Source organism: Lissotriton helveticus, chromosome 1_1, assembly GCF_964261635.1.
Source record: "Lissotriton helveticus chromosome 1_1, aLisHel1.1, whole genome shotgun sequence".
Classification (NCBI taxonomy): domain Eukaryota; kingdom Metazoa; phylum Chordata; class Amphibia; order Caudata; family Salamandridae; genus Lissotriton; species Lissotriton helveticus.
In genome coordinates, this window is record NC_136057.1 from 293,768,630 (window position 1) to 293,795,958 (window position 27,329).

General features: G+C 46.1%; 1 protein-coding gene across 1 annotated transcript in view; it reads right to left on the bottom strand.

Moving 5' to 3' along the window:
- Positions 1 to 16,876: 16,876 nt before the first annotated feature.
- LOC144798387 (RNA-splicing ligase RtcB homolog) overlaps positions 16,877 to 27,329 on the bottom strand; it is a 93,954-nt gene continuing 83,501 nt past the window's right edge. The window contains exons 9-12 of the mRNA XM_078669269.1: positions 20,937 to 21,125; positions 18,974 to 19,084; positions 18,247 to 18,366; positions 16,877 to 17,586 (exon numbers count right to left, since the gene is read on the bottom strand). Of these exons, the coding sequence (XP_078525395.1) occupies positions 17,479 to 17,586; positions 18,247 to 18,366; positions 18,974 to 19,084; positions 20,937 to 21,125 (528 nt within the window). The 3' untranslated portion in view covers positions 16,877 to 17,478. The remainder of the gene's footprint in view (positions 17,587 to 18,246; positions 18,367 to 18,973; positions 19,085 to 20,936; positions 21,126 to 27,329) is intronic.

A 27,329-nucleotide genomic window follows, 5' to 3' on the forward strand; every position in this document is an offset into this window, starting at 1 on the left:
TTGTTTGCTTTTTTAAATAAAGCTATTTTTTTTCAAATGCAGCCCGTTTTCCTTTATTGAAAACGGGATGAGTTCAAAAGAAAAAAATGAAAAGTTTTCTTTTAATTTTTTACGGGCAGGCAGTGGTCCTGCTCTTAAACAATATTTTCACATACATTCACAAAGGGGAATTCCAGCTACTTGAAGTAGGTGGTAATTGCGATTGATTTCTGACCACATTTGCGGTCACAAAACAGTCGTACATAGCAGTGCGACTCGCTATTAGGAAGGGATGCCCCTTGCAAGTCCCCTCCTAATAGCGACTCGCAAACTCTATATTGCGAGTCGGTAATAGGTTACCGACTTGGAAAATGAGGTTTGTACATACCACAACCCTTTTTAGGGGTCGCTAATGGGGGCATTTTACCCTTTGGGACTACTAAAAGTGTTGTACATCTGGCCCTCAGTCTCTTGGGCCAAGGACGTTTAGTCTCTCACCAAGTTCGTAGAAGCACCACTGAGCTGTGTTTGGCTCTTCTTTGAAAGCGAGATCTCATGGAAGGAAGCCTCCAGACAGCCTGCAGCAGTCTTCTCAGGGCTGTGTGCCAGCCAACCGTGCAGCAAATTGCTCCATAGGTGATGGCTGCAGGACTGATTACTTTTGCTGGGGCCCTCACACGGTCAGCGGGCTACAGCTCTTGGCTCATTCCTGAACTCCAGTGAGTACTTGACTCACGATGGGGCTCACTCGAAAGTATACGAGTTTGTTGATGGGGAATAGGTGAAACTATGCAAGTAAATGAGTTTGTTGGGGGGGGAATAAGACTCTATACAAGTGTACGAGTGTGTTGGTGGGGAATAAGTGGGGCTATCAAAGTGTTTAAATTTGTTGACAGTTATAAGTGAGACTATGGAAGTGCATGAGTTTGTTAATGGGAAAAAGTGAGACTATGGAAGTGGATGAGTTTGTTAATGGGAAGAAGTGAGACTATGGAAGTGAATGAGTTTGTTAATGGGAAGAAGTGAGACTATGGAAGTGAATGAGTTTGTTAATGGGAAGAAGTGAGACTATGGAAGTGAATGAGTTTGTTAATGGGAATAAGTGAGACTATGAAAGTGAATGAGTTTGTTAATGGGAAGAAGTGAGACTATGGAAGTGAATGAGTTTGTTAATGGGAATAAGTGAGACTATGAAAGTGAATGAGTTTGTTAATGGGAAGAAGTGAGACTATGGAAGTGAATGAGTTTGTTAATGGGAAGAAGTGAGACTATGGAAGTGAATGAGTTTGTTAACGGGAAGAAGTGAGACTATGGAAGTGAATGAGTTTGTTGGTGTGGAATAAGTGAGACTCCATGGAAGTGTATGAGACCAATTTTGTGGGGACGAGTGTGACTCCCTAGAAATCTGAGTCTTACGATGAGAACGGGTGAGACTCCGATACCGCTTCCAGTCCATGAGACACGCCTCTCCAATAGCCCCTTCTTCTGTTGTTGAGACCTGAATGTGGACTTTAAAACCGCACATTTCTGCTACAGTGTCTCTCCGGGGTCATTTAGCGCAGTCAGTCACCTGTGAGGCCCGCTCCTTTGAAGCAGTCATGTCACACTCACACCGATGAGAGACACATCCGCGTGCCAGCTCACAAGTCACGCTCGCCACACCTGGAGATCATTCCTGGAGGTGCTGACAGACAGACAGACAGATGTGTAGCACGAGCAAACTCATGAAACTGGCAGCGCTGAACCCATCCGATGGTGAAAGGCCGATCACAGCTTCACGCGCGTCTTCAGACCCAAAACCGAGCAGTGCCAGGTGGTGACACGCTCCCTAAGCAGCAGGTACACAGCTTTGAAACACACGTGTTCCTTTCTGTTAAAGACAGGGGACAGCGCATTTTCCATTGCTCTAAACAGAAACTGAAATTATTCTTAATGTGTAGTTTGAGCGTCATACTTTGCCTGATAAATATTTGATTATGGGAATTGTATGTAATTTGTATTTTTTGAAAATAGTTTCTTTTAATATTTCCATCTTAATTTGCTGTATGTCACATTGAAGTTCGATCAGATCTCGCATTGTGTGAATTTACAAATAAATTAAAATGGTGCTCCCTGGCGATCTTGAGGCTAAAGGGCATTCCTATGTTTGGACACAAGCAAACATTTTTGCAGAATACATGTTATTCTCATGATTGCGGCCGCTTGAAATATTTGGTCCACTGACCACTAAATATACGTTTTTTGAGTGTTTGAAGACTTGTATGGCGCGAACTCGACCCTGTAGTTATTGGAGCGCATTACATGAGCAAACATTAATTTGTATTTTATTTTCTGGTAGGCACGGGTTAATTAAGTGATTTGCCCAGAATCACAGACGTTGAGGCTCGAACCTGGTTCCCCAGCTCCAAAGTCGGCAGCTCTGGTCGTCAGACCACATCCTCTCCCCTAGGTTACCGGCTGACCCCATGTCACAAAGCACGCAGTGTTCCTGTTCTGTTTTTTTGTTTATAGATCTAATGCAGTCTGGGAGTTGTAGTCTTGGTTCACTTCACTGGTTCCGATTGAACTAACACCTGAAAATAATGGATGTAAAACAAAAGTCCAGGACTGAAGCATTGCGTTCATCCTGACGTGGAGTCATTGTCCACCTTGGGTAAACAGGTAACGTCTGTGGATCTCTGAAGGTTAAGTTTACTACTACAGTCCGTGTCATCCGGTTGAGTTACCGGTTTCTCCAGCCACCAAGGGCGCAGTGCACCATTCAGACTGCACATACATTCTTCACAATGCATAGAATGCCTAAGAAGAGTTCTATTATAGTAAACAGGTTCAAGACTCATTATTACCATTGAGGAAAAGAGCTGAATAACCCAAATATAACTGATGGTGTTAACATTTATCAATGAATGAATGTGTATCTGGGTTACTCTGTAACCTTGTTGTGACTTAGGGCACACACACTCATCAAAGGATACAACCACTGGGCTAAGCCCTACTCCAAGGACAGGGCCACAGGTACTATGCGATTCGGCGGCTCCAGCATTTTTTGTTTTTGCATAAGTAAGGATTTTGAGAATTTGCTAAGTAATGCATCATCTGCTGCATAATCTGCAGATTTTAACAAAAAAATGCTACTAGCTGAAATGGATCAAAAGTTACTAAAACATTGCAACACAGTGGAATGTCCTTTGCAAAGGTTAACCAGCCATCTTTCAGTTGCTTATTTCTGTATCTGGTTGTCAAACCGGTATTAATGAGGTGAAATCTTTGCGCAGACAGTATTACTGTGTGTGGCACTTTAAAATAAGGAAGTAATACTATAAAAGAAATTGTCATATTATGCTGCATAATTTGCCTTTTCTTGCTGCATAATATAGTCAACACTATCTCCAAATTTACTTCTCCCCGATGCACAATTCTATCTACTTTGTCCATGGCAAAGTACAGCGGCGGCTTGTAAGCATTCCTGATTGGGCGAGACAGCGCAGAAAGAACAGACCACAATAGTAAAATGCTGCTTTACTAGGACAGGTAAGCAGCTGCACTCTAACAACATTAAAAACCTTGAACAACCCCAACCCCTCCTCACTATTAATTGACCTGTCCCCTCCAACCCTTAAGCCTCCCTCCCAACCTGCAAAAAACACCCAATTTTACTTAATTAAACTAGTCAGTAGCCAATGATCAAAAGGAGTCAATCTTCCAGGACTCAACCTTCCACCACTGTTTTTTGCCAGCTTCTCTCTCACCAGCTGAGGCATCTCTCTAGCCGATATCAGGTTGTCTACAAACCTAATTAGTCAAGGGCCTTGATATTCCACCATAAAACCTTCTCGGAAACCCCATTAAATTATCACTGCAGGCTCCCTATCAGGGTGAAAAGCTAACTATCAAACCAATTTGTCAACTAGTATAAAAAGCCTTGCTACCAGGTTGTTGCATTTCTCCCCCTTCCTCTTCCCTTGCCGATGTCTGTGTATCGTACTTGTTCTCCAAAGCATTCTAGCACTGCATGTTTGTCTCCACCTTTTGCACATTGATGTCCAACACTGCCACCACCCATCCCGTCTCACCTGCTTGCAACCGGAGAGGCGCTGCTTCCTTCCTTTTGGGCCCGTCACCTGTCTCCGTCCATGCTCTCCTACCAACCTGTTCTGGTCATTGCTGTGATTCTTTCTGTACCTGTCATCTACAACAGAGATCTTCTGAGAGGAAGATTAATAGTCCCCCCACTGTGTATCCTTGTTCCCTTGCCACACTGCGTTGTTCTTGCCATGCCAGGATCTCTCCTTCCTCAAGCTCTTCACTCTCATCTTCATAAACAAACTCAATTGTTTCTTCCGTCTCACAATCAGTCCGAACACCACTCACTCCTTGGCACTCCCCATCTCTCACACCACCATTACACAATCTCTATTCCAGAAAGTTCAGCTGTTTTTCTGATGGCTCCTCCTGCTACGTTGGGATGGTTGCGCTAAACCGCTCCATCTTTTCGGCCCGACATATCAGTCCTGGTTGGTGTCGAGAACTCTTGTCTGGCCTCTCTCACCAGGTCAAATCTCCTATTGCCCCTCAGGTTGTCCCAACCTGCAAGAGCTGTGGACCTACCCTGAGTCTTCTGCAGTCCTCTCCTTCTGTTCCTGCCCATCTACCTAAGTAATCCACACCCATTGTCCTTCATCACTTTCTTGTAAGGCCTGACCACCATATGTCTGACCTGCTTTCCCTAGAAACTGGTCCCTCCTCCTATGGAACTCCTTACTAGCCTCTGCAGAGAGTATCTTTTTAACAGGCATCATCAATGAGCATGTGTATCCTCGTCCCTACGCCCTAGGACGGCTTCCACAGAGACTGCTTCAGTATATATTGCCCCCTGTGCAGGCTGTTCGGTATTCTTATATTTGTCTCCTTTTTTTACATATTTCGTAGGAGGCAACATTCTCTCTCCTTGCCTGGGTTCCTTCTTGTTAGCCACATCCAGTAGACTCCCTTGCTGGCCCTCTACTAAACATGTGCTGATCTATGCGCTATCTGCTGGGGGCTGAAACTCACTGCTTGTAATCTTTGCTGGCCGACTCTGCTTGTGAATGCAGGGATGCATGCTCTCACCCCACCTCCTCAGTTACCAGCCCTGTACATTTTAGACTCCCTATGCAGCGTGCAATCGTGCGCTGCCACACGACTCTCATTCAAAATATCAGAGGGGCCAAGTGAGCTTGCTTTCTCCTCCTCTATGCCACCTTATGTGTCTCTCTCCCCCCCAGTGCTTGCATTCTTTTTACCTTTCCTCATTACTGGGAACATGCCTGTGTAGCTGATGCCACTCCAATCCTATTCTCTCCAAAAAGCAACCATCGTCCTATCCAAGAGTGGCTCAAGAATCTGGTTGCCCTAAACTGTCCCCTCGTTCTATTCGACTCAGTTAAGTCTCTAGACATCACCCTTGACAAGAACCTATCAATGGAGGCCCACATCAAAAACTCTGCAAAAAGTGCTCTTTTCTCTCTAAAACACCTCAAGAAATTGAAACCTTTTGTTCCCTCAAGACAGTAGTTCGATCCCTGGTTCTCTCTAAAATCGCCTACGGGAACGCCATCCTTACAGGGACTCCAAAAGCTCACCTAGTCCCTCTAAGGGCAGTGCTGAACATGGCCGCTCGACTTGTATCTGGAGTAAAAAGATTTGAACACATCACTCCAGCTCTCAATTCCCTCAAATGGCTTCCCATGGAAGGGAGATGTATTTACAAGCTGGCCTGCATCACACACAAAACCCTCCACTCTCTGGCCCCCGACTACCTGAACAACAAACTGGTAAGAGCAAGTCAAGCCAGAACACTGAGAAGCTCCAACTCACTCCTCATTCCGCCAAAAATGAAAACCACCCAATACCGATCGTTTTCTGGCAACGCTCCCAGGATATGGAACGCTCTCCCTGGAGTCCTCAGATGCAACCCCTCCTTCTCCTGTTTCAAAAGGGACCTCAAACTCCATCTCCTTAACAAATACTTTCACTGAACAACGTCAACTAACCTAGACCTCAATATTCCGAGTTGACTCCCATTCAAGGATTGTTGGTGAACGGACTATGCTAATCACCTTGTTTTCTTTTTTTTTCTCTCCCTCTCCGTTGCACAGTTATTTATTATTCATGCTGTATTCTTTATCCGTGGTTTGCTTACTTACTGTCAGCCTTCTAGGTAATGTAAGGCCCTTCTGTTTTTCACAATGTGTATGTGAAGCGCTCTGATACCTACGGGTTTAGCTAGCGCTATACAAAACTTTTAAAATAAAACAAATAAATAAAAAATAAAATGAAAAAAACCCCAGGTCTGTTCTAAAATCCCAGGCCTGATTAGGTCAATGCTGCCTGCCTCACTGTCTTACTGATGTCCGCTATCGCCCCTTTTTTAGGTCGCAGCTGTCTTGTTTGCTAAAGACATCTTGGCAACTTTCCGAAAGTTGACCATGGAATGCATTTCACTCGTTGATTACCATTGGCTTTGTGGTTTCTAACTCACACTTTCTGGCTTTCTATTTGCTGGCTTTTTTTGCTTTAGGCTCTTCAGGGTCGGTTTGGCCCTCCGGTTTCCTAAACCATGTTTACTGTGTTCCTCCACAAACTCGCTTTCTTTAAACAGGTCTTTGTTATCAATGACTATATATAGATGACCCTCAGTTCTGCCATTCTATTAGGAATTCCATTTAATTCAGTTAACTTGCCACTATAGGCCCATATAGAGACATGTAGTTTAGAGTGTGCAATGTAGCGAAGTTGACCTTTGTCCACGTTATTGACAGCTGATCATCAACCAATCAGGGTTTTTGTAAAATGTGACTGATCAGCCGTTAGGGTCTCAAGGCGCTGTGGTGTGTGGGGGTTTGGGTTAGGGGTTCTGCAGTTCAGTGGAGTGGTGTGGCTCACTGGTTAGAGGCGGCAGACCCGGAAGCAGAGAACGGCCCAGGAGTGGAGTGGTGTGGCTCACTGGTTAGAGGCGGCAGACCCGGAAGCAGAGAACGGCCCAGGACCAGGGTTCAATTCCCGACGCGGCAGGGTCGTGGACCAGGGTCAGCGGACTCGATAATTCTCGCCTCGGTGCCTACTCTAACCAGGGATCACACTCGGCAACTCTGGGCATTAGTTTGCCTCATCTCTACAACGGCCCCCCACATTCGCCGGGGATGCCTGGTTTCACCTTGGAGATACCCAGTAGGGACCATCTCACAGGGATAGCCATGACGGGTTCCCCAGCAGTCTACAGAGCCACGACGCCTCAGGGAAGCAGTGCGCTTTACAAGACACATACATACATACAGTCGCAGAGAAAGGTCTTGAGGTCCTTCCTGAACTGAGGCAGTGACCCTGATTGCCTAAGAGGCAGAGTTCCCGGTCTTTGTGTCGTAGTAGGACAAGGATCTACCTCCAGCCAAGGTCCTGCAGATCCGTAGGACAACAGCCAGTGCCAGTTTGGAGATGTCTTGTGGGTGTGTAGAAGGAAAGGCGGTGGATGAGGTATGCAGGTCCGGTGTTGTGGAGGACTTTATAGGTGTGTGACAAGCTTGAAGGTGATTCTTTTGTTGATCGGGAGCCAGCGATGGTCTTTCAGGTGACCGGAGATATGGCTGCGGCGGGGAATGTACAGGATAAGTCCAGGATAAGTCTGGCGGATGCATTCTGGATGCGCTGCAGTTTCTTTTGGAGTTTTTGGGTGGCACCGGCTTAGAGTGCGTTGCTGCAGTCAAGCTTGCTGCTGAGAGTGAGGAGTTGAGGATGATGCAGAGGTTACATCCGTGGTTGGTGGGTGTTTGGGGGGGGTCAGAGCGTTGCTGACCACAATGAGTCCTCCCAGGCGGAGAGAGTGATGCCTAGATTAAGGACTTTGGTTTTCTCAGAGTTGAGTTTGAGGCAGTTCTCCTTGATCCAGGCAGCGACTACCTTCATCTTGTTGTGAAAGTTGCTCCTAGTGGCTCCAGATTTGTCGGTTAGCTGGGTGTCGTTGGCGTATGAGATGATGTCGAGTCCATGGTTTCTGACGCTGGCCCACTGAAGAGGGTGGGGCTCAATGAAGAGCATTGGGGAACTCTGCAGCTGATCTCTCAGTAGATTCCGAGGAGCACTGTCGGAGCTTGACTGTCTGGGTTCAGCCAGTGAGGAAGGAGTGGATTCACTCAAAAGCTTTGCCATGAATGCCGGCGTGTGAAGTCTTGTGCAAAGGGTGTGGTCAGAGATGGTGTTGAAGGTGGCAGAGAGATCCAGGACAAAGAGTGCTGCAGTTTCGCCACGGTCGAAGAGAGTGCAGATGTTATCAGTTACGCGAGGAGGGCAGTCTATATGCTCTGGTTGTTTCTGAAGCCTGATTGGGGTGTGGTTTGTTTCAGAGAATTTGGTGAGTTGGGCATTGATGGTCTTCTCAATGACTTTGGCTGGGAAGGGGAGACGAGAGATTGATCTGTAATTCTTGAGGTCTGTCGTGTTGGCAGAGGGTTTCCTCAGCAGTAGGTTGATCTCTGCGTTTTCCTAATGTTGCTTTCATGTGCCAAGTATTATTTGTGGGCCAAGTGTGTCATGAAAATTGGAAGTTGAGTCATTTTTGATTTGTATACTAAATATTGCCAACACTGCGGATAAAAATGACTGTCAGTTCACAAAGTTGTGCAGTAACATATTAATCATGCAGGCTAGTCCGCTGTGGGGCTGTAGGCCAATGGTACATACGTGGTAATTAGCTTTGGTCAGCTTCACTATGTGTATCTTCATACCATATAAGGTAATGGGCAAACAGACATTATTAATAATGTTGCATCTTAAGACAAATGAGTCATTGACAACCCGAGACTGGAAAATATGTGTCGACAGTTTCAATATGATCTTATTGAGACAGAAATGTATAAAAAGGTAATGCTGTGATAAGAGAGTGTACTGGGAAGCAGCTTGTTGTTGCATCTCTCCCACCACTCAAGTGTATTTCTAATAAATGCTATTTAACTTGGATGCTGTGCTGGACTAATTTCTCTTCAGGCAGCACCCTATGGGAACAAAATTATGCTGACAATTTTAATCTTTTTCTTATCTTGCCACATTTACGGTGCATTCAAAGACGAGGTCCAATGTCAGGCAGTGTCTTATCCTTCCGAATCGGCTCCTTTCCTGTAAACAGGCATGTACATTTTGTTCTTATCTCGTCACATTTGCTGTGCATTCAAAGACCAAGGTCAAATATCAGGCGCTGTCCTCTGAATGTGCTTGTTTACTTATCTTTCACTGACTTCAAAGTGAGAGGGTTTATGTGACAACCTTGCTGAATACTGGGGGTAGGAAAGAGTTTTATTCCAGCACACTAGTGACATAATAACAACTCCAGAGTTCCGGGGGGGGGGGGGGGGGGGTTTGGCTGGGGTCATCCAGCACTGTGCACAGGCAGCCCGGAGGGTTCCTGACTGGGTCCGGAGTGTGAGGGGGGCCCCCTCAAGCACATTTTTTGTTATTTCTAAAGTGTGTTGGAAACAAATAATTTTAGATATTCAAAACAAATCATTACACTGAGGTAATACAATGTCCACACGTTTGCCTGTGTACTGTATAGTTTTATTAGTAAAACTGTATGTCTGTTCAGATGTAATAATCATTAAAAAAAAGAAAAAAAGTGTTATCTGTAACGGCAATGTGCTACCACATCATGCATGCTCCACTTTGTGCCACTACACTCTACACCATTACACTCTGCACCACCCCACTCAACTTCACGCTACACCTCTATCATTTTACTCTATACCAATGCACTTTCACCACTCTACTCTTCACCACTGCACTCTACACTGCTCCAGCTAGGCCACACCAATCAACTCCACTCTACAACACTGCACTCTATGCCATTATCCTCTAAGCCACTTAACGCAACTGCACTCTACCCTGCACCACTCCACCCTACGCCACTTCACTCTACTCGAAAACAATCTACTCCACACCTCTGCACTCTACACCACTCCACTCTATACTACTGCACTCGATGCCACTTTACTCTTAACCACTGCACTCTGCGCTGTATAAAACCTATGCTAGACTCATGCACACACCCAAGCGCTGAGGAGTGTGCATGGCGCACGGCATCTGAAATTAGTGCCGGCACTAGGGAAAGGGGAGGAGAGAGCCATATCTCCGTAGATATGTCGCTCTCCTGCTCCCTGCCCGTCACATCTGTGGCATCTTTGAATTCTGAACTGCGTGACGTTTTTTGAAAATCTGCCCCAACTCTTTTGGGAATCCTTCTTTGAGAAAAAGTTTTGGGAGAAAATTTATAACAGATTTAGTGTTAGGTTTGTGAATGAATTCCACCTCCCACCACTTGCTGTAATAATCAACAACAACTAATGCATATCTTAAATTGTATAAAAGTGCTCTAAACGGACCAATAAAATCTATGGTCAATTTTGACCACGGTTCTCCTGACAAACCCACAGGCAGCAATGGTGGTGTTTCGATTTTGAGTGACATGGCTAATTGAACATATCATGCACTCACTGACTGCCTGATTTATTTCTGCATCCATACTTGGCCACCAAAATACTGATTGTACTTTCCTTTTAGTAATAGTTTGCTCTAGATGTCCTTCATGTCTAGCTTGAATAATTTTTTCACACCACAATCTTGGAGGAACACATTTTGTCCCCCTCATCAATAGGTTTCCCTTCTCCAGCCTCAACTCATCTGCCACTTTTACATACGACTGACACCCATGATGAAGTAACTTCTCTTTGTTCCAGCCTTCCTTGATGTATTTTTTAATTAAGTTCAAGTCTTCATTCTCTTCCATGTATTTAAACCATTCAATTTCATCAAACCCATTCTCGTCACAAACTTCAGTTGCAGCTATAAGACATTCCTCATCTTCTTCGTTCTACCTGCACTCACATTATCTAGTGGTTGGGGTGAGCATGATAGACAATCAGCTCTTATGTTTTTTTTTTATCATGGAATATGCTCAATTTCAAAATTGTATTGTAACAGTTTCGGAGTTAACCTTGCAGTTCTTAGTGTACTAACTTTAATGACATTGCCACTCAGAATGTTAACCAATGGTTTATGGTCAGTCAACATGGTAAACCTTCTTCCCCAAATGAAACTCCTAAACCATTCAACAGCCCAGCAACCTGCCAACAATTCCTTTTCAATTACAGAATAAATTTTTGCATTTTCACGTAACACTCTGGATGCAACACCAATCGTCCTTGCCCCTTCCTTGGTGTAGTGTGACAACTTGATCCTAAACCACTATTACTGGCATCCACTGTAATCAAACACAGACAGTCAGGGTTACAAGCAGCCATCACTCTTGATGAAACAATCTCTGCATTAAGTGTTTCCATATCAGCTTTCCAACTCTCATTCCATTCAAACATTTTGTTTTTCTTTAACAGATTTCTTAAACTTTGCATTTTGCGCGACACTCAAAGTCTGGTCTGTACCACTCGCACAAACTGTCCCGGGGGCGAACTCCTTGCATGGAGCTGCCACCACTTGTTTATTCTCACTGACCACAGAGGGGCAAGCTAGTTTGTCTTGCAAACAAATCGGAGTACCCAGGGAGTCCCAAATAGTACAGTACCCCCAGTGTTCTCCTTATTTGATGCCAAGATGTGCAAGCGGCCCTCACGGTCTTCAGTCTGACCCTTTTGAAGTATTTTGGATGACCAAATTTAAACAGAAAGAAGTCTTCTTGCTCTGCCTGTTCGTTTGTTAAAGCTTTAAACAGTGAAGATATGTTTTTTCTTTCTAACAGCAGGGATCTAAAGGTCTCAAACTGAAAGACCCAATAGTAAATAAGAAGGTCTGGGCTTGCTAAGCCTACATATATCTTCTTCCGGGCAATCCTTACTCCTTTGTCTGCCCAGATGAAGCTACTTAAGTCTCCTTGTAATTTCTTAATACATTTTTTGGTTAAACTGTAAAGGAATTGCATTAAATACAAAAGTAACCTTTGGTAGTTTTAACATTTTAAGTAAATTTGATCTTCTTAGGAATGAAAGTGGGAGATTGATCCATTTCTTAAGTAGTCTTTTGGTCTCATCTCTTACTTTGTTAAAATTCTTCAAGGCCAATTTATCGAAGTCCTGCATCTCCTGTATTCCTAGATATCTGGTTTCATGTTTTACTAGAGGACTGAGGTATTGCTTGTTCCACTCCATTATTTCAGTTTTTTCACTATTTCCGAATAACCTCATACTTTCCCAAATTCATTTATTATTTTAATTATCTCTGGGAGAGAGCTCTCTACAACAGAGGTATTGATCATCAAATCATTTGCAAAGAGCCGACTTTTTTTCCCAGCCTCTACTTTTGAATGGGGAGAGATTTATATTCAATCTTAATTTGTTTGCCATGAGTTCGATATACAGGTGAGACCCTCTTTCTAATGAGATTTTCTCTGTTAAGTTCCCGTTCAACAAAATTCTTGCATCTGGTTTTTATAAATGGCCAATATTGCTCTTGAGAAATTTTCCCCCAGGTTGTATTGTCTAATTACTAAATGTAAAAAAGGCCAACTAACTGTCAAAAGATTAGGCGGCATCCAGGGTGAATATTGTCTAGGGGGTTTTATCTTCTATCACTCCAATCAGCTCATGTGTCAAGTCGTGTAGCTGTCTCCCTCTAATGAAACCCTTTTGATCAAAGTGGATTAGGTTCCCTACATAAGTCTGTAGTCGTTTAGCTAAAATTTGGGTGTAATCTTGCTGGTAAAGTTTAAATGGGTTATCGGCCTGTATGACGTGCATACCTTAGGGTTTTTATTAGGTTTTAAAATAATGCGGATTGTAGCTTCCTCTCAGGAATACAGGAGTTCTTTTCCTTCAACAAAAGCCAAATTTATCATATCTCTGTACCATGGCGCCAGTTCTTTTTTAAACGCTAAAAACACTTCCTTCGGCAAGCTATCTGGGCCAGCAGCCTTGCCTTCTTTCTATTTATCCATTCTCGACCTAACTCCCTCCAGGCTAATCTCTGAGCTGAGGAGTTCCTTCTCAACTGGGATCAGTCTTGCCATATTTAAACCCTGAACGTATTTTTTCAGTTGTTCCCTGGTAGCTAAGGTATCCTCCCTATGCAAGTTCTTGAAGAAACCTTCAAAGGCTTTTTTTATTTCATAATCATCTTCACAGATTTTACCTGTTTCAGGATCTAAAATGTTGTTTCTGGAGGACTCGGTTTTAATTTTCAACACCCTTCTCTATATTCATTGTGTGACATTGTACTGGCCTCCCATTTTCTCCTAATTCCCTCCTCTATGAAACTGGATAGGTTGTTTTTCTCTTCCTGTACGGGGGTACTCTGTGATTTAAATCTTGGCTATTTAAGGGAGCATCTGATTCCCTTACCAGTCTGGCTATATTAAATTCTAGGTTATCTAACTTGGATCTCTGCTCCCTATTCTGGACAGTAGTGATGTTAGCTAAACTACCCCTTATAAAAGCATTGCAGCTGTCCCAGACTACGTGTGGTGGGGCCAAGGCCCAGTTGATCTGGAAACATTTATTAGTATCCTTCTGTAAAATTCCCACAAGTTCTGGTTCAAGTAACAGAACTCTATTAAGGGTCCATCTTTTCTGTATTGGAGATATACTCAGGCTTAATTCCATACTTATGGCTGAATGATCTGATAGGTGTTCCATTATATGATCCACTTGTACCACATTGTTTATAAGCAGTCTAGAAATTAAAAAGAAATATATTCTTGAAGAATGTCCATTTTTTTTATTTTTTAAAGGTGAATCTAACACCCATATTGCCTTTCTCCTTCCAGATGTCCGTCAAGTCTAGATCTTCAATCATTTGTTTAATAAATGCCCTCGTCTTAGGGGTTTTGACGGTTTCTCTAGATGAGGATTTATCTTGCACTGGGTCTATTAGGGCATTAAAATCTCCCCCAATATAATAGTTAGCCTTGTGTCTAGGAGTAGATTATATAACTCTTGAAGAGAGGTTGAGTCATCTATGTTTGGACAGTAATATCCTGCTACGGCAAAGCAGTTACCAGGTATTTTAACCTGGACTACACTCCATCTGTGCATTCCCCCACAATTGCTCCTATAAATCTCTTAAAAAGAATGGCTACTCCTTTTATAGGACGTTCTTGATTCGTACATATTTAGTGTTCAACCCACTTTTGGCTCTTTAAAATACTCACCCACTCTTCCTTTAGTAGATGGGACTCCTGTATTATTATTATTTCGCTACTCAATAACCTCCAGTATTCCATAATTTTCTTTCGCCTGCTAGGGACTCTGAGACCATTAACTTTCCAGGATAATACCGTAAACGACTTTTCCTTTGGTAGAACCATCACTTCTATTTTAAGAATTGTGAGATACAGGAGACTACTGACCCATCCTCTGATAACTAGGTGTTTTATTTCTTCAATGAGGACTTTTGTTCCCCATATGCTCTCCCACCCTGTGTTCAATTAAAAACTTTCCATTGTGAGCCCTGGAGAACCTTCCCCGTATCATTAGACTGTCTGTTTGGAGGCTTCCCTATCGAGCTCTCCTCCCCCCCTGATGTCGTATACAATTATGTCTGTCTGGTGTGCTTTAATTTGATCTATGATACTTTCTACTTCTTTTGGGTACTTGATACTCTGAATCTTGTTGTTCAACATTTCCCTTAGAGTGGCAGGGAATCACAATTGGGCGGTGGCGCCTAGCTGTCTCAACTCTTGGATGTGTTTTCCCAGCTCCCATTGTCTGTCCAGTGTTGCTCTAGATATGTCTGACCTGATTTTAAAAGACCAATCAACCCTAGTGAAAGAACCTGCTTTAATACCTACTGCCAGAATTTTTTTCTTTTATGTTTTGATGTTTATTAGAATCTTTCTTGGGGCCTTTTTTGCAGGGGGTTTGCGGAAAGGGTCAAATGAATAAGTTGAATATCTTCCTCGAATACTGAGGTCTCTAATTCTGGGTAGTACTCCCTTAACTACCATAGCCTTCTTTATATTGCCCCCTTCGAAACTCTCTGGGATGCTTAACACCCTTACATTATTTCTTCTAGAGTTATTCTCCAAGACTTCTATATCCTCTCGCAAGTCCTTTCCATCTCGCTTAAGGGAAAGAATCTCTTCCTGGTTTATTTCCACATCTTTGTTAATCTTTTCTACTACCCCTTCAATTTCCTCCAGTCTTTCTACTGGGGAGTTTATTTTTGTCTCCAGACTCTCACATACCTCATGGATCTACTCTTGGTTGTTTTCCGAAGTGTCAAACCTAGCCTTTATTTCACTTAGCATGGAGGCTATCATATTTTCCACCCCATTTGAGTTCTGGGGCGCTTTCTGGCCCTTGTCCTGTGTTCGTACCTCTAAGTCTGAACCCCTTTCTGCTAACACTTGAAATCTATTAGGGGACTCCAGCTCTGTATATGTATCCGCTCCAGTGAGTCTTGCCATATCTTTCCGGGCCTGCTCCGCCATACCTGGGGCCCCACTGTACTGTAACTGAGTCAGAGGAAGTGTGAGGCTAGGATTAACTCCACCGAGGGATTGCACCTCAGGGGGTAACTTTAATACGGTGAACAATTTCTTTTCCTGCCCACCCTCCTTCAAAGATTTCCTCTCCCCAAGTCGTCGTTCAATCTGACTTCTGGTAAAATTAGAACTGAGGAGCCCTGTTCTGCAATTATAATGGGGGCTGGTTCTGAGACTGGAAGAGCCTCTAGCACTTGTTTATTTCTTAAGGTATATCTGTTTATCCCCGCTTCTCCCCCCATAGCCCCGTCCAACCTCCTTACCTCCATGGGGTGCAGCTTGCTTTTATTTGTCGATACCGTGAGGTTTTATTCCACCAGCAGCGTGCTTTCTTGCACTTCCTTTTAAGGGAGTTGTGTGCTTTCCCATCCTCCAGAATGACTCTTCAACCCTTTTTTTCAAAGTATTACAGCAACTGGTTTTCAAAACTGGCAGGTCCACAATACTACACTGTGGCTGCTTTTCCTCCTCTCTTCTCCAACTCTCCTGCAGGCTTGCCTGGGCCACGCTGCCCGAAATTCCCCAGAAGCAGACTCTCACCGAGACCCGCCGGTTGCAGGAGAGCCGCACAGCTGCCTACGCTCACACCCCTGCACTCCTTAATGGCCGCGGCTTCCCCTGCATGCGGTCAGCCTTAACTTTTGACATGAACCCGCTATACTGCGACCAGATAACCACAGTTAGTGCTTTGCACTTTTTGCTGCTAGAAATCTCTAAAACTCTTAAAAATCATCTGTAGATCTCCTGATCCGATTTATATCATTTTAGTGTTTGTTTATTAAAATGTATATTCTTTTTATTAATTGGAGTGGGATTTTTGTGTTGTGTGTTCTACTTATTGACTGTTTGGGAAACTGATCAACGTTTAACACTGGCTTCCTTAGAGTTTAGCCTGGCTGCTCCAAGCCACAGCTACCCAGGACTGAGCTAAGGTTTAAATTAAACGAACCTAACTGGATCGGATACAAAATAGTGACATTACTTCTTGGTTAGTTCTCACAACGACCCCAACTAATAATCCACATCTTCACAAGACCCATGAGAGAACAATGTTGTAGCTACTGCGTTTCTACCTCCCAAACAAGAAAGGGGATGGCACACAGTTCAGTAGTGCACTGATAATTCACTATCACAAACTGCCCTCCATGTTGCTAAAAAAACAAAAACATATTTTAACCCGACAAGGTATTTTTTTCTAATTTGCAAATTGGATAGTTATTTGTCTCCAGTCCATGCTCTTTCATGCACCCATGCCTCTTGGGTATTGTTGTCCGATTTCTTCTTTTGTGATATTTCATTTATTACTTAGATAAAGTATTCTAGCATAGTTTCTTACACAATTACTCGACTCAGACAAAAATATTACAGACCAGAGTCATGACCTGTGAAAACTTGGAACCAAAGCCCATTTTATTTCCTATTGCTCCTCTGCCATCTCTGTGAGACTTTCCCCACACAAATCCTCTGGTGCTAGAAAAGGCATTGGGCACCAGTGGACCATTTGCTTGAAGTCTTTATTTGCATTTCTAAAACCATGGTCAACAATTCATTGTAGAACCTCTCAATCAACTCAAGGAATCAGTGCGCCTGGGGCAGGTCATTCTCTGCAGCTCTCCCAGGGATGCAAGTAAAGAAAGAAAAGTCACTGTTTCTGCACACCATCTAACCAAACAAAAGGATTATGTTCCCACCATCGGGGGCAAGATAAAAAATTTAGCTGTTCCCAGAGCAACTAAAAAATGAAAAACAAAGTACAATGTGTATATAACGTTTGAAAAATACAGATATTTCTGATTGATAAGCCCTAAAGACCCTTCATGTAGTTGGAGATTGACAGAGGCTGGAGGAGGGTAGCAGAAAAATAGAGCTGCGGCAGAAATTATTGTGGGAAAGTGAGAAAGGAAAGGAGTTGGAATAAAAAGCGGGGTAAGGAGAAAACTGATGTTGCTATTGGTTGTAGATCCACTGCAATGGGTAGGACAGTTCTAGCCCTTGATGACCGCAATGGGGCGGAGTTTGATGGCTTTCTTGCTGATTCCAGCATCGTGGCATGTGTCAACGACATCGGTTACATTCTTGTACGATTCGGGTGCCTGTAAGAAATAAGGTACATGAAGCGCTATTCCTCTGCCAACACTGAAACAAATATTCAAGGTCTGATCTTATTAGGTCAGGTAAAGTATTCTCAAAGAGAGTACGAGGGGTGTGCATATCCCAAAACAGTAAATGTGCATGCCATACTTCAAGAGCTCAAAGATGGAGTGTTTGCCAAGGGAGAGTGCAGCAGACCATAGGGTCTAGTAATTGAAACCATATGGGTGAGTGTCTGAGGTCTTCAAGACACCGAAGAGAGGCCCTGAAGGCTCTCACAAGAGTGGGGAGTCTAGACCTGCACACACTCTTGTAGACGACCACCCCCGCCAAAGTCTTTATCTTGGCAAAGCATACAACTCCATACTTTAGATGCCAGCCTGATGAGTAAACAATGTATTGTACGTCAGAGTCACCTAACTCGCTCACCAACTCTCATGCGCTCCCTCATGCACATGTAAATCATCTGTGATGATCCCACACCCCCAATTCTCGCTGGTACTGCTCAGCTGGATTCTCTGCACATAAGGTGCTATCTATTAGCCTCCTTGCATGCAGCACCAAGCTGAAACCATCCAGCTTCCTCCCATTGCACATCTAGGACTCATTCGCCTTATCACCTTCTGACATCTAGACTACATCTGAGAGTAGCCCCCACTTACCTCCTCCATCACCAGCTTCGGGGAAGCCACACGGATAGCAATCCCCATGTCTGCAAGCTTGTCCAGCACATCCTGGAAGTCTAGGTTACGCCGGGACTTGGCTCGGGACAATGCGCGACCCTAAAAGACCAGATGAAATGTTAAAGATGGGGACATACCAACCCTTAGAAACTAGACACTGCTATTTCTTCGACTTCACTTGCTATAAAAAGATGTACAGGTGGTTTCCTGCAGCTAAGAGCAAGGTTCTTGTCAAATGCGGTCTTAGAAGTAAACACCAACTCCTTGGTCTGTGAGTCAAGCGGTCTCCTTCCAGGCAGAGCACAAATAGAAAGTGGAAGAGTGGAGAGGAGAGTGAGCTAGCACCAGTGCACAGATCACTTGCATCAGAGCAGGAACAGAAAATCCACAAACCGTGAGGCGGGACATGACCTGTTACAATGCCTCAGTTTGATTATTTGGGTCACTTCTGTAATAAGGAAACTAAACACCTAAATGTAACCTACCAGCAACCAACCATCTCTTCCACTGATACATGACAGAGCCAGGACTTCACCCGCACTCAACGAACCATCTGTAATCGCCATTAAAATCAAATTTTCATCTAACTGTGTCTTGCATAGGCCCCACCTTCTAAGAATAATGACATGATCTTATGGTGCAGGTATCTCATTCACCCCTTGTCCATGGCTGTAGCTCGGCATGACTTAGCATTGAATGTACTTACAGCCCCATGGCAGGTGGTTCCGAAGGTCTCCGTCATGCCTTTCTCAGTCCCAGTCAGTACGTAGCTGCACGTGCCCATAGTGCCACCGATCAAGACCGGCTGTCCAGTGAGCTGTAGAAGCACAAGGAAAGCAGGTTTAATTGAGATCTCTGTGGGGAAAAAGTCAGAGAAAATAGCAACGAATATGCTATGCCAGCCATTCGTTTTTAATCAGTTTTATGGGGCGTGAATTTGATGATCAAAAAGGTAAATGCAAAGACAGGTACTAAAAACAAACTTTAGGCATGCAGATTCATAGAATGTTAAACAGGACCCACATTCAATGTCTGTGATAAGACAGGCTCTATAAATGGACAAACATGACACCTGGTCTTTGATTGGTGAGCCAAGAGTGGAAAAACTGAAGTGTGATGGGAGCAGCGATCTTGATATTTGCATTTATGACTATTATCCAAAAGTGGGCTGGTTCAGGACGGAAATTAAATCACGCCACTAAATCTATGTGTCACGAATACTAAAGAAAACAGAACTACTTGGATGGTTGTCAAATTGTTGTACCTTAACAACATAACAAAGTCCTGGCCAAAAGACCACAAAGTCAAATTATTAAATACCAAGTCTCTCATTAACTGCTTCAAATTTCTACTTTTTATAAAGAAGCAGGCACGTAAAATCGTTGGGTCTCCTAGTCTTGCAAATCCCTTCTCATATAACAAAAGAATCAAAGATGTAATAGGATTCTGGCCTCAACATTCACCTTAATGCCCCCTCTTGTAACCACCATCCCTACTGTGCTTGAGCTCACTCTCCTCTCCCCTGTCCCCAATATTCCTCAGTCGAGCGAGGCCTGCCTAACCTCTACGCTTGACCTTCTACCCCTTCCTGTAGTTACATATCGCTGGCACGTCTCAGTTAGCAAACATCACTTACAGTTCACAGTAAGGACGCTCATAACTGCCCACCTTCCAGTAGATCTACAGAACTGCACTTTACAATAATCACACTTCTTTGCCCAAAAAATTATCATACACTGCGAGGTCTCAATTACCACATATCACTGCCAGCTCCTAGGTGGCAGAAAATGGGCTGTGCCGAATAGATGGGAGTGCCAGTGTGCCCGGCTATTTATGCCTGACATTACTGAGGATTTCACTAGCATATGGGGCAAAAGCACAAGGGAGCAACAGTAGCCATTGCTCCAAGCTCCTCCCACTAATTACATTTATGCGGGCATCTGTAGAAAGGAGTCTCTAAAAAGGAGGGGAAAAACCCACAAAGGCAGGGGGAAAAAATCTCCAGACCAGGTTAAGATGATCCAGAATAATCCGGAAGTTAACCATACCAGACTTAAAAGTCCACAAGACAACCAAGAGAATTGTCTTTTCAACAGAGTCACAGGAAAAAGGATTAGAAAAAGTGTTCCGTGAAATATGGCTGCCATCTTGGGTATGGATAAATAATGTTCAAGACCCTGAAGGGGCCATCTTGGAATGGTCAAGGTTAAGGATCTGAATTCCTGGTATGGCGCTGGGAAAGAGCTTTGAAGCAGATATTTAAGATCTGCTATACTGATTCGCCCCCCCCTCCCCCCAAACCCAGAGTCAGCCATCCCTATCTCTCACCAACAATTTGAGCTTAACTGGCTGCAGCAGAACATACCAACTGCACCACTCTTGCACCCTCCTCACCCCTGCACTCTGCCAGCTCCATTTTCCAGCATCTCCCAGTGTTCCATGGGAGGGTGCAGCCACTGCCATGCCTTTCCTGCTCTATGATGTCCCCCTTATGTACAACATATGAGCAGGACATGCAATGTAATTCTGCAGGTCATGTGTTTTTAGTAAAAATAGGACAACTACATGAAACCAATATAATCTCATTTCCCCAAATACAGGTTTTAAAATATTCACAGCCCTTCATCTAATCGACCTTATACGAATGCATATGCACTGTTTAGCCATACCTGATAATCCACAGCAATGAGAGGATGATGTGGGGGGAAGGCGCGTGTGGAACCCTTCCTATGCACAAGAAGAGTGGTCTCCTTCCCGTCCACCACGTGCTGCTCCACCTTTGCGATATTGTGAGACACGTCATAGATCACATGCAGATCCAGGTCATCAGGGGTTGTGTTGAAGACTTTGGCGAAGGCCTAGGAGACACAGGAATATATACTCAGTAACTGCCACACAATCACAAGGCATAGTACTTTAATGAAAAAGAAAGTACATTTGGAGCTACAAAACAATGGCGCACTATTCATGTACATGGGCTAATTGAGAGATGGGGAGGTGGAGTTTTGGGAGGAATGCCGACATGAGGAGAATGAGCGCACATTGGTGCTTGGAGCGATCATCTGGAGGTACTGCATGAAGAGGATGGAGTAGTTTCTGTCCTGTAACTCCAGTTCTGTAGTAGGGGTATCTCTGTTATAGTCATAATCTAGTGAATAGTCCCGCCCATGTGCGCGGACCCCGGAGCAATCAAAAATAATCTCTTAAGCTGTCAAAACATGCAGACCTGCATAGACACTTAAGAGAGAATTTAAAGACAGATAATGCAGCCTATATCCACAGGCTACACTGTCCAATACTTCAACTGGAAATTCCACCAAAAACCACAACAGCACAGCCTGTCCAGGGTTTTCCACAGAGAAAAACCTTGCTTTTAACAGCAAAACCCTCTGGAATGATAGAGAGGAAGGAGTGGACAGACAAGCCCCATAGGCTGCCATTATGTGGCTCAAAACAGGATACTGTGCCTTTAAGAGAACCTTCCAGAAGCCTCACAGTATCCCAGAATGCAGTGCAGGTCCCTTTCACCTTCAGTTCTTTTTGAAGGCGCAACACGCCAGACCTGTAGCATTCCTTACATGAATATCTCTCTCCACCGGGGAGGAGGGCGGGCGCTTATGACTATAACAGAGATACCCCTACTACAGAACTGGAGTTACAGGACAGAAACTACTCCTTCTGTAGTAGGGGATCTCTGTGTATAGTCATAATCTAGTGAATAGAATGGCAAGCCCATCCCCACACCAAAGCGGCGGTGGAGAAACGAGAAATAACACCACTATTGTGCGAACAAATTTCGCAGCGAAGCCTGCCCAACCTGAGCATCTGCCCTGGTATCAGTGTCCAGACAGTAATGCTTAGCCAAGGTATGGACCGTCTTCCAAGTGGCGGCCTTGCAGATTTCTGCAATCGGAACATTAAGCAGCAAAGCAGTCGTGGCAGCTTTGCCCCTGGTGGAATGAGCCTTAGGTTTACCTCCTAAGGTCGTATTAGTCTGTAGGTAACACAATAGTGTACAGGACACAATCCACCTAGAGATGGACTGTTTTGAGGTAGCAAGACCGGTCCAGACTGATCCATAATTGACAAACAATAGATCTGAACCACGAATATCTCTGGTTTTAGCCAGATAAAATTCCAACACCCTCCTAACATCCAGGGAATGTAGGGACCTTCCCGCTGGAGATGCCGGATTCTGAACGAACGTAGGCAAAGCTATTGTCCGGTTGACATGAAAACCAGAAATAACCTTACGAAGACATTAAGGGTGAGTATGCGTAACAACCTCAGCAGTATGAAATACAGTATAAGGTCCTTGGCAACACAACGCCTGAATATCACTCCCCCTGCGGGACGATGTGATGGCCACGAGGAACGCCGCCTTCCAGGACAGATGCTGCAACGAAGCCCTATGAATAGGTTCAAAAGGCTCCTACATCAATCTGGACAGCACCACATTCAATTCCCATGAAGGCGAAGGAAGCCAGACAGGAGGGAATGCTTTCTTCCAGCCTTCCAAAAAAATCTTTGATCACATGGATCTGGAAGAAGGAAGTCTGAAGGGCATTTCCTGTAGGCAGTCAGCGCAGCAAAATGAACCGTAATGGATTAGACATAAGGCCCGACTGCGCCAGGCGTAGAAGATACAGAAGGAAGACATCTTCCTTACACGTCGACAGGTCATGGTCCTTGGACTTGCACCAGAAGCAAAAACTTCTTCCACTAGTAAGCAGAAGAAGTCCTAGAGGAAGGATGCTTAGCCTCCTTCAGTATATCCATACAAACTTCTGGTAGATGCAAATGGCCATATCACACTATCTCAAGAGCCATGCAGCCAAACTCAAAGACGAGAGGTTGGGGTGCAATGTCTGCCCCCTGACCTTTGCGAGAAGGTCCGGCCTGCAAGGCCTCCGTAGGAGAGGACGGAGAGACCGGTGAAGCAGGTCCGTGAACCACCACTGTCTGGGCCATTCCGGGGCAATTAGGATCATCCGCGCCCTGGACTGGGACAGCTTGATGAACACCGCCGGAATCAAGGGAAAGGGTGGAAAGGCGCACAGAAAGCTGTTCGACCAGTTAATCCAGAACGCATTCCGCAGCTTCCCCACAGGCAGTACCTGGGGGCGAAGTCTCGGCATTCGCCGAAGACTTCTCCTAGTACTTCGTCGTTTATGACCCATTCGTGGCTTTCCTGAATCAGTCTGCTCAGCACGTCTGCCTGAACATTCTGCACACCTGGCAGATGGGTAGCCGTTAGAGTCAGTCGCCAGATCGCCCGCGCCTCCTGCGACAGAGTGCGCGATCTCGAACCCCCCTGCTTGTTGAGGTAATACATTGTGGTCAAATTGTCCGTTGTACAAGCAGAGAGTTGGTCTGGAGGGACAGAAGAAACGCCTTCAATGCCAAGGGAACAGCTCTGAGTTCCCAGAAAATTATGTGATACGTGGACTCCCTCGGGGACCACGTTCCTTGAATCTGCAAGTCTCCGGAAAGCGCCCCCCCCCTCCCCCCCCCCCAGCCGTGGAGAGACGCACCCGTCACGACAGTCAGTGCGGAAATGTCCTTGTGAAAGGGAACCCCTCTTAGGAGATTCTCAGCTGAACACCACCACTTCAGAGACTGAAGAGCACGCAGAGACAGTCGTATCTTGTCGCCCAAGGATCCTTTCCTCTAATCCCACCGATCCTCCAAGCACTCCTGCAAAGGTCTCATGAGCAGCCGTGCGTGTGGCGTGAGGAATATACAAGAGGCCACCGATCCCAGTAGAGAAGACACCGTCTCCACTGCCGCAGATGGGGCGGTCACAAGAGCCTGAGCCTTCCCAAGGGGAGATAATCGACTCTCCTCCGAAGAAGACATGCTTGCTGACAGCGTATTGACGGAGGCTCCCAAGTACTGTATGCACTGGACCGGAATGGGGACAGACTTGGACATGTTGATGTGCAACCCCAGCTCGCTCCAGAGAACGCACGTCCTCTTGAAGTGCGCCTGAGCTTCCGAGAAGGAGGAGGCCCTGACCAACCAATCGTCCAGGCACGGTTAGAGAAGCCACCTCGTTTTTCCACAGGCGTGCAGCTACCACTGCCATGCACTTCGAGAATAGTCTGGGCGCAGACCTCAGCCCGACTGGCAGTACTGAGTACTGATAATGATGGGCGCCGACTTGGAATCGCAGGAACTTCCTGTGTGCAATGAGCACATGGGAGTATGCATCCCGTAGATCTATGGCACCAAGCCAATCTCCCTGTTGCAGCTGAGTATAAACCTGATGCAACGACAGCATGCGAAACTCCTCTACTGCGAATCCACTTGTTTGCTTGTCGCAAATCCAGAATGGGCCTGAACTCATACCGGTCCTTCTCGTGAACCAGAAGAACCGGGAGTACAGACCTCTCCCCCTTTGGGACAGAGGTACGCCCTCTACCGCCCTTGTCCTAAACAGGACAACGGCCTCTGCTTAAAGCTCGCACCGCTGAAACCGCGAGCCGACCGGAGGAAGTGCTGGAGGAGGGCCGATGAACCGAAGACTGACTCAGACCCAGCCGGCCTTTGTTCGCCGAGGAGCCACAAGCTCTCCCGCATATGCGCACAACATACTTGTAAAGCATTAAATGGCGGCCCGGGACCACCGGCAAAACCTGGGAGGAAAACGCCGCTAGAAAGGGCAGAAGGCCTCAGGCCGTTCTCCGCGCCCCAAACCTACAGCCGTCCAAAAGTCTCCGATTCAGACTTCATGCGGGCCACTCACTACTCTGATGGCAACCCAAGGGCTGCCCAAAGAACGGGAGAGTAGAAGCACACTGCTGAGCCGCAGGCTGCAGGGACGTCAGGCGAAGAAAAGTACGGCAACGTAGGACAAACCCACAATACCTGGGGGTCGGCAGGAGAGAAAAACTTCACTCCGACACCGATGCCTAGAACCAAAACTATCAGGCCATTAGACCACCTCTTGTAAGGCTTCCCTCCTGTCTCTCGGCAGAGGAACCACAAATCGGTTAAGAAACCCCCCCCCACAGAGGGATCTCACAACAACGGTCCAACAACAGCAGGCCACAGCGCGAGGTCCACATGCCGCCACCCCTGCGACCAAGTCAGGAGCACGGTCGGAGCCAGAACCTCCTGCCAAGCGGTAGTGGACGAAAGGTAAGTCCCGCCAACCAGTAAAGAGTCGGAGAGGGACTCCCCGTACTCATGGCAGACGCATCCCTGGCATCAAGACACGGAGGTTCGCAGACTGAGGGGCAAAAGGCCCCTGGGGTGGTGGACGGAAGAAGGAACCGAGAGGATTCTGAAACATCCCCGGTGGTCTCACCAGTAGTGGATGAGCAGGAGGCGACCTAGCAGACGTGCAAGCACTCAAAACTAAGCAAAAGGACAAACGTCCACCGCGTACACGTGGTGAGTAACCACCAACTCCCCATCAGAAGGGTTCCTCGACGCTGATCAACTGCTCTGCGTCGTGAGTGGAAGGTGCCGGGAACACAAAGTCCCCTCTACGACGGGAGGCTCACCAAGGAGCGAGGCCTGGAACCAGACCCAGGCGTCAAGAGCCGGCAGTACTCTGCGGCTGTAACCCATGACGCCGACCTCACTACGACGTCACCATCACTAAGATAGTGACTGTCTCTACGACAACCAACACTCAGACTTCAAAATGTCACTAGGTGTCAAACACGGAGACGCCGAGCCATCCCTAACGGTGACGGCCGGACCCAACGGAAGAGGGCAGAGCCCAAGAGACCAATGCCCCAAAAGGAGCATCACTGCTCCATGACGTCGAGCCTCACCGCTCCATGACGTCTAGCCTCACTGTCCCATGACATCGAGCATCCCTGCTCCATGACGTCGAGCATCACCGCTCCATGACGTCGAGCATCACCGTTCCATGACGTCGAGCAACACTGCTCCATGACGTCGGGGAGCCCCATGACGTCAAGATACTCCATGACATAGAGACACCCCATGACGTCGACGTCGAGACACCCCATGACGTCGACGTCGAGACACTCCATGACGTCGACCTCGAGACATCCCATGACGTCGAGACACTCCATGACGTCGACGTCGAGACACTCCATGACGTCGACGTCGAGACACTCCATGACGTCGACGTCGAGACACTCCATGACGTCGACGTCGAGACACTCCATGACGTCGACGTCGAGACACTCCATGACGTCGACGTCGAGACACTCCATGACGTCGAGACACTCCATGACGTCGAGACACTCCATGACGTCGAGACACTCCATGACGTCGAGACACTCCATGACGTCGAGACACTCCATGACGTCGAGACACTCCATGACGTCGAGACACTCCATGACGTCGAGACACTCCATGACGTCGACGTCGAGACACTCCATGACGTCGACACACTCCATGACGTCGACGTCGAGACACTCCATGACGTCGAGACACTCCATGACATCGACGTCGAGACACTCCATGACGTCGACGTCGAGACACTCCATGACGTCGACGTCGAGACACTCCATGACGTCGACGTCGAGACACTCCATGACGTCGAGACACTCCATGACGTCGACGTCGAGACACTCCATGACGTCGACGTCGAGACACTCCATGACGTCGACGTCGAGACACTCCATGACGTCGAGACACTCCATGACGTCGACGTCGAGACATGACGTCGAGACACTCCATGACGTCGACACACTCCATGACGTCGACACACTCCATGACGTCGACACACTCCATGACGTCGACACACTCCATGACGTCGACACACTCCATGACGTCGACACACTCCATGACGTCGACACACTCCATGACGTCGACACACTCCATGACGTCGACACACTCCATGACGTCGACACACTCCACACTCCATGACGTCGACACACTCCATGACGTCGACGTCGAGACACTCCATGACGTCGACGTCGAGACACTCCATGACGTCGACGTCGAGACACTCCATGACGTCGAGGCACCTCATGACGTCGAGTCACTCCATGACGTCGAAGCACTCCATGACGTCGAGGCACCTCATGACGTCGAAGCACTCCATGACGTCGAAGCACTCCATGACGTCGACG